Genomic DNA, 7,407 nt, shown 5'->3' with positions numbered 1-7,407 from the left:
GGAATGTGCCCAGTCAGAAACTTTGGACAAGACATTGGACATGAACTTTGGACATACACAATATGTCAATATTTGAGCAAAGGGTGATTCTGAACGAATGGATCAAGGTGTCAGTATAGAGGAATGACCAAACCTGCTCTGGCTTAAGTCTAATAAGAAAACCAAGAGATATCATAGTTTAGAACAAATATGTCCTATTTGTACTGTGGCAACAAAAATATATTGATGGATGGAATTATTATATATTTTTTAAATGGATCCATCTGGGACTTTTAAGCAAATGGGTTGCAATTTTAAAAACAAATGTGATTACCTAAGGTGAATAATTCAGCAAAAATGATATGATATTACACGTATAACATCCACATATTGATCAATGAAAAAAAGTAAACATATACAATACGACACAATATATGTCTCCCTCTGTGTTCAGTCTGTAAATAAGACAACCAACATTTGATTTTCTGTTTATTTTCTTTCTCCACGTTTAATAACTCATAACTTTTTGAAAATTTTGCTCGTTATGGAAAAGACGCTGCAACTGTGTGGGGTACGATTTTAATTGGTGCATAAACACATAGAAATATTTTTGTAATAATAAAATGAAAATGCTCTATATTTATCTCACTCTTTGTCGGGACTATTATCGTTTTGAACACATAATTCAAATATGTATAATTGATTTAAGATTGAAAAATTGGGCCTGGGAGGACAAAAGACAATAATTTAAATTAAACGTAAAAACAGTTGAACATCAAGTTTCCAAGACAGTTTTAATGTGACCTTCGTATAACAAAAAGAAATTATATATGAAAACTAACAGAGCAGAGTTAAGTGGGAGGGAGTTGAGCGTGTGACCAGTCGCTATAAACTTTCTATCACTTTCTATAGAGTTAGTTTAGTTTGAGCTGCCTGAAATAAGGGAAAATGGCGCGGCGGAGCTGCTGTGCCACGTCTCGTTACACGACAAAAACCCAATCAAATCCATTTAACTCTTTCCTTTGTGCTTTTATTTGTTTTATAAGTCTTAGTCCTTTAATCTCCGAAGCCGGGCTGTACACCGCGTCGGATCAGATTATTATTTTATCACCGGAGAATGTGGACTCCGGGCTTTTTAACTCCACCGCGGCTCTTCTCGTGGAGTTTTACGCGACCTGGTGCGGACACTGTGTTGCCTTCTCACCCACCTGGAAAAGCCTCGCCAGAGATATTAAAGGTTAGTAGCCTCATATTTACACATCATGAAGACAGGATACTGTCGCACAGTATCAGCTGTTTGTGTCCTGCAGCGTCAATGCAAAACAGCTGGACTTCCGTTACAGTATCATTTACCATGGTAACCGGTTTAATCCGAAATCATATAGTTACTGTTATGGCTACTACACTAGCACTGTGGTATTGTAGTTGGTATTTGCTTGCACTTTTGTCAAAACTAAATCAACACAATGGCAATAAGCTTCCACGAGGTTTAAAGGATACTTTACAGATATTTATTGCGGATTTACATTAGTTACAAGTGATTTTTATGAGGGGTTTTATCCTAACTCTGACGCAAAACATATTGAATTCTGTGCAAACTGTTTTCAGCAAACTTAAAGTAACCTCAATGATGACTAATTTACCTACAGATGAGTTTTATTAGTGGACAATGAATAGTTAGAAACACAGCTAACTGAGAAAAGCTGGTAGACAGCTAACTAGGTTACATAATGGTGAGCTGCCTTCTTTGTACAACGGTATTGACATATACATATAACCAAGCAATGTTTACCTAAGCTGCCCACCAAATGAACTAGTGAACGGCCTGCCAAGTGAGCTTCCAACCTAGTAAGCCTAAACAGTGACTTAGTGAGTTACCTACCATGTCAGCTTATTCTGTCTACCAGGTGAGTATGCTCTGTGAAATAGAGAGCTGATGTTGCCTGTCTACTTGGGCAACATTTATGGGAATCATCAGTGCATTTAGAGTTAATTTTGTTCCTTACAAATGTAGGCAGTTCATTTAGGTTTTGAGACACAACTAGTTTAAAGGGGTCATATGATGCGATTTCAAGTTTTCCTTTCTCTTTGGAGTGTTACAAGCTGATTGTGCATAGATAAGATCCCTGAAGTTGCAAAGACTAAAGTCTCAAAACCAAAGAGATATTCTTTATCAAAGTTAAGACTCTGCCACGCCCCCCTAAAACGGCTCGTTCTAACACGCCCCCACATATCTACCTCACTATGTGGAAATATTTGCATAATGCGCCCAAATGTGCACGCAAAGAAAGAAGGCGTGGTTTCAGTAACCGCAGTTAGTGTTGAAGCAGCATATATATATATATATATATATATATATATATATATATACACTATTGTTCAAAAGTTTGGGGTTCTTAATTAATTAGTTTTTGTTCACCAAGGATGCACTCAATTGATCAGTGACAGTAAATACATTTCTTTATACAAAAGATTTGTATTTGAAATAAATGCTTTCTATTACTTAAAGAGTCCTGTAAAATAATAGTGTTTTCCACAAAAATACTAAGCAGCACAACTGTTTTTTTTAACTTTGATGATAATAATAAGAAATGTTTCTTGAACACCAAATCAGTATATTATAATGATTTCTGAAGGATCATGTGACTCTGAAGACTGGAGTAATGCCTGTCGAAAATTCAACTTTGCCATCACTGGAATGCATTACATTTTAAAATATATTAAAATAGTAAACCGTTATTTTAAATTGTAATAATATTTCACAATATACATTTTTTACCATATTTTTAATCAAATAAATGAAGCTTTGGTGAACACGTGAATCTTCTTACAAAAACATTAACAAATTTTACCAAGATCAAACATTCAAGACAAAGTTAATATAGATTAAATATCTTCTGAGCTCTGAAAATGCAAGTAACATCTGAGCAATACAGTTTTCTCTTCTGGATAACCTTATGTGTGGGATCAGCAGTATAAACATACACAATATAAACACTGTTAAAGGGGTCATATGATGCGATTTCAATTTTTCCTTTCTCTTTGGAGTGTTACAAGCTCTTGGTGCATAAAGAAGATCTGTAAAGTTGCAAAGACAGTTGTAAAGTCTCAAATCCAAAGAGATATTCTTTATAAAAGTTAAGAGTCAGCCACACCTACCCAAAACGGCTCGTTCTAACAAGCCCCCACATGTCTACATCACTATGTGGGAAGATTTGCATAACGCCGCCCAAATGTTCACGCAAAGAAAGAAGGTGTAACTTTTATTCTCGCTGTAGTATTGTTGTTGCCGCCGCCGCCATGTCGTGAAAGCGCTGTGTGCTTTGCTGTGAAAGCGAAACTATTTTGTTTGGCCTTCCAAAAGAGGCGATATCGCTTCGTCATGCCTGGAGCTGATCCGTGCTGGTTGCTGAGGAAATACTTCAACTTCACGCTGTGGATCGCCGGAGTCCAGCCCGGGGTCGTCATATGGGGTTGTCGCAGGCATCACAATTTGGTAAGGGACGTAACATTTCCGTCACATGCTTGAGGAATTCGGCCAATCACAACGCACTGGATAGCTGGCCAATCAGAGCACACCTCTTTTTTATCAGACCGATGAGCTTTGTAAAATCGACGTGTTTCAGAAAGGCGGGGCATAGAGGAGAAACAATAATGTACAGTATGTAGAAAATAATGTGGTTTTTGAACCTTAAACTGCATAAACATTTCATTCCACCAAATAAACAAAATAATGTTCTTTTTAGCAGCATCATATGATACCTTTAACTTTGTAAATGTAAAAAAATGGAAATAAAGAGAATAAATAACCTTTAAAAAAATGGTAGACTGCATTTATTGGGTCTTGTTCATGAAATATGAGGAGAAAATTCTGTACATTGTTCATAAAACCATTCTTATGTAAATTGTTGCTGCAGTGACAATTGATTTACCTGGAAATTCATTCTGCTTGTGTTCATGACTGAGGCCCTCTGCAGAGCGCAATAATTTGACTTGTGAGGTTTTCCCACACAGATGAATCCATTTTATTCATGAATAACTGTTCTTTGTTCAGTCATGCGCTATGGGTACAGGCTATGCTGAAGCCAGAGGGACGAACTGATGGAACTGAATCTGTTTGTCCATTCTCCTCATAAACATTTAACTCACTGTTGCCAATCCTTGAATTATTGTATCATTTTCCTTCAGAAAAACTCATCACCAGATGTTCCTTTACTATTTGGGTGTTTTTGTATGTGGATTTTGTTAGTCTAGTTTTGTGTTCTTGTCTTGTAAAATAAAGTGGACATTCTTATGAAGGGACAGAGTGAAATTCTTCCACAGCTTTGATGAATTTTAAGGGGGTAAAAGGAAGAGCTGTTGACTAAAGCTGTCAATGAGGCTCTGCAGGCATGCAGCTGATGTGAAGGGCTCAAGTAGCACTGTTACTGATCTTCCTCTGTCTTTCTCAGTTCTTCCCTGCTTATTCAAGCAATGAGTCCAGGGGCCTGGAGCTCAGAGGTAAAAATGTGTCTTTCTTTATTTCCAGTGTGTCCTTAAAGGAATAGTTTGCCCAAAATTAAACAGTTTCGCTCATTGTTTATTCATGCTCATGTTGTTCCAAACCCATTTGACTTTCTTCCTTCTGTGGAACACGAAAGGAGAAATTTCGAAGAATTGTTGATGATGCTTTTAAAGGGATAGTTCACCCAAAAATTAAAATTTTATGTTTATCAGCTTACCCCCAGGGCATCCAAGATGTAGGTGACTTTGCTTCTTCAGTAGAACACAAACGAAGATTTTTAACACAAACCGTTGCAGTCTGTCAGTCTTATAATAGAAGTGAATGGGAATCACGGCTTTGAGAATAAAAAAAAGCATACACAAACAAAACCAAATTAAACCCTGCAGCTCGTGACGATACATTGATGTGTAAAGACAAAATGATCGGTCTGTGCAAGAAACTGAACAGTATTTATATTGTTTTTTTACCTCTGATGCACTGCAATGTCTGAACTGTCCTGAGCACGTCCTCGACACAGCTGGTGCGTGACGCGCCGTCTTCTTCTTCTTGCTTTACGACGGATCGCAGACTTATAAGTGCATTACCGCCACCTATCTCTCAAATGGACCATTGACACTCTAGCTACAATCTCAATTAGGAGTGTCAATGGTCCATTTGAGGGATAAGTGGCAGTAATGCACTTATATGTCTGCGATCCGCCGTAAAGCAAGAAGAAGAAAACGCCTCATGCACCTGCTGTGGAGAACGCACTCAGGAGGATGCGCCGCCGCTCAGGACAGTTCGGACATTGCGTCAATCAGAGGTAAAAAACAATATAAATACAGTTCAGTTTCTTGCACAGACCGATCGTTTTGTGTCTTTACACATCAATGTATCGTCACGAGCCGCAGGGTTTAATTTGGTTTTGTTTGTGTATGTTTTTTTTTTTTTACTCAAAGCTGTGATTCTCATTCACTTCCATTATAAGACTGACAGACTGCAACGGTTTGTGTTAAAAAATCTTTGTTTGTGCTCTACTGAAGAAACAAAGACACCTACATCTTGGATGCCCTGGGGGTAAGCTGATTAACATAAATGTTTAATTTTTGGGTGAACTATCCCTTTAAAATTTTCTGTAATTTACAGAATTTAAAAACATATATTCTATATATTTTATATATATAAATTCCAACATTTTGATTGTTAAAGAATCTGCATCTATTCTGCTTCATTTAAGAAATTTGAAACATTCCCACAATTGAAGATAGTAATGGGGATTAGAAGTGAAGAAAGTAAAGGGGAGAAAATAAAGTTTTAAACCATTCCAGTCAAAATAGACTGGGAGACATATGTTTTGGGGAGAGAAATGAGAGATTCCACATGTAGTCAAGCCAAATAACTTGCGGGATATTGTTCAATAAATTGGTTGATTGCAAGACTGGAGCAACAGTTGTCTTTCACACTGCGATTGCAAAAGAAAAAAGAAAAGCCAAGAGAAAAAGCCACAAGAAATGATCGTGATGTGTTACATTAAAAATACTAACAGTTAAGATTTTACTGACTAATTAAAAGAGAGCATGACCGAACAAAACAGCCTGTCAAAGTGATGATGTTAATTATTTGTAGCACAGCCTCAAAAGAGTATCATAAATATAATCCATAGAACTCTGCACTATTTTCCAATTGTTCACAAGTTGTATGATAGGTTTGTGTGCGAAACGTCGTTTAACATTAAGGACCAGATTTACTAACAGCTTGCGCCAGCACAAACCCTCTTTTGCTGTCAGGATTTAATAAAGACTAGTGGAAAAAATTGTGAAAAGGCATGGACGCAGTAATTTTTGTGGCTGAGTTTATTGCATATGCATTTGGAAGAGTTTTCACTCCCATCAGCACTTTTATGGGATTGCAATCTCGTGCTAATTTGCCGTTTAGTAAATCTGGCCCTAAAGAACTTCCCCTCTGCTGGAAGTTGTCATTTTCGGGTAAACTATTCAATTTCTTCCAATTCTTAGTCACTTAATCAAGATCTTTGATGTTTACTTGTGATGTACTTTACCTTTGTCTGTATACGAGCATGTTTTTTAAATGTTCATATAGGATTTCCGAGGGATGTGAGAGGCCTTCGGCACTACATTATCGATAAGTTGGAGATGCACAACGAGGCTTGGCCGCCTGCTTGTCCACCTTTAGAGACTGCTAGGTTAGAACACAATATCCTAGTCACTTTTCAACTTATATTTAAAAGCATATCTTCATTTTAATTTGCACTTGAAATCTTAAAGGTTCTGATGTCATCTTTTATCTTTTTATCTTTTATGTAAGTAATGCTTGCATGTAATGGTCAGCAAGCATGTTGGTTTTGTTTGCTTTTAGTCGATGCTGCAGTGCAAAAGTTCGCTCAAATAGGGAAGGGAAATGACAAACCATAAACTTGATTTATATCTCATTTCTCCATTTTGCTGTCATCTGTCAAATCATTGCAGGAAATGCTAAGAAAAGCTTTTTGTCCGCGTGAGAGCCAGAAAATAAAGAAAGCAAAGAAATAGTTTAGGTGGGAGTGTTTTTATTAATTTCAGAAAAAAAATTGCATCATAGTTAAAGTAGGTTTTAGTTCAAGGCTCAAGACTCTTTTAGTAAACTCCCTAGGAAATGAGAAAACTATACAGTCAGACCATGTAAATTTTTTTTTGATGGTTTGCATTACATTATCTTTACTTATTTGAATCAAATCTTTTTTTCTCTCCACAGTGAGGCAGAGATAGACAACTTCTTTCAGACGAACAATGTGAAGCTCCTCGCTCTTGTGTTTGAGAGTAAAGACTCCTACGTGGGGAGAGAGGTGAGATCAGTTTACACAAGGATGATTTAAAGGAATAATTCACACAATTATTCACATTTTTCCAAGCCTGAATTCCTTTCATGGAACACAAAACAAAAGATTC

The 7,407-nt window shown here is 36.9% G+C and overlaps 1 protein-coding gene across 1 annotated transcript in view; it reads left to right on the top strand.

The window, feature by feature from the left end:
- The first annotated feature begins 1,017 nt into the window (after positions 1 to 1,017).
- The window catches only part of LOC107603198 (sulfhydryl oxidase 1-like), a 29,791-nt gene continuing 23,401 nt past the window's right edge, over positions 1,018 to 7,407 (top strand). The window contains exons 1-4 of the mRNA XM_016295942.1: positions 1,018 to 1,216; positions 4,431 to 4,479; positions 6,563 to 6,665; positions 7,214 to 7,304. Coding sequence (XP_016151428.1) covers positions 1,097 to 1,216; positions 4,431 to 4,479; positions 6,563 to 6,665; positions 7,214 to 7,304 — 363 coding nt within the window. The 5' untranslated portion in view covers positions 1,018 to 1,096. The remainder of the gene's footprint in view (positions 1,217 to 4,430; positions 4,480 to 6,562; positions 6,666 to 7,213; positions 7,305 to 7,407) is intronic.

The sequence above is a fragment of the Sinocyclocheilus grahami genome, unplaced genomic scaffold (genome assembly GCF_001515645.1).
Source record: "Sinocyclocheilus grahami isolate Dianchi unplaced genomic scaffold, SAMN03320097.WGS_v1.1 scaffold16.1, whole genome shotgun sequence".
Lineage (NCBI taxonomy): Eukaryota > Metazoa > Chordata > Actinopteri > Cypriniformes > Cyprinidae > Sinocyclocheilus > Sinocyclocheilus grahami.
This window is presented reverse-complemented; position numbering and strand designations above follow the sequence as displayed.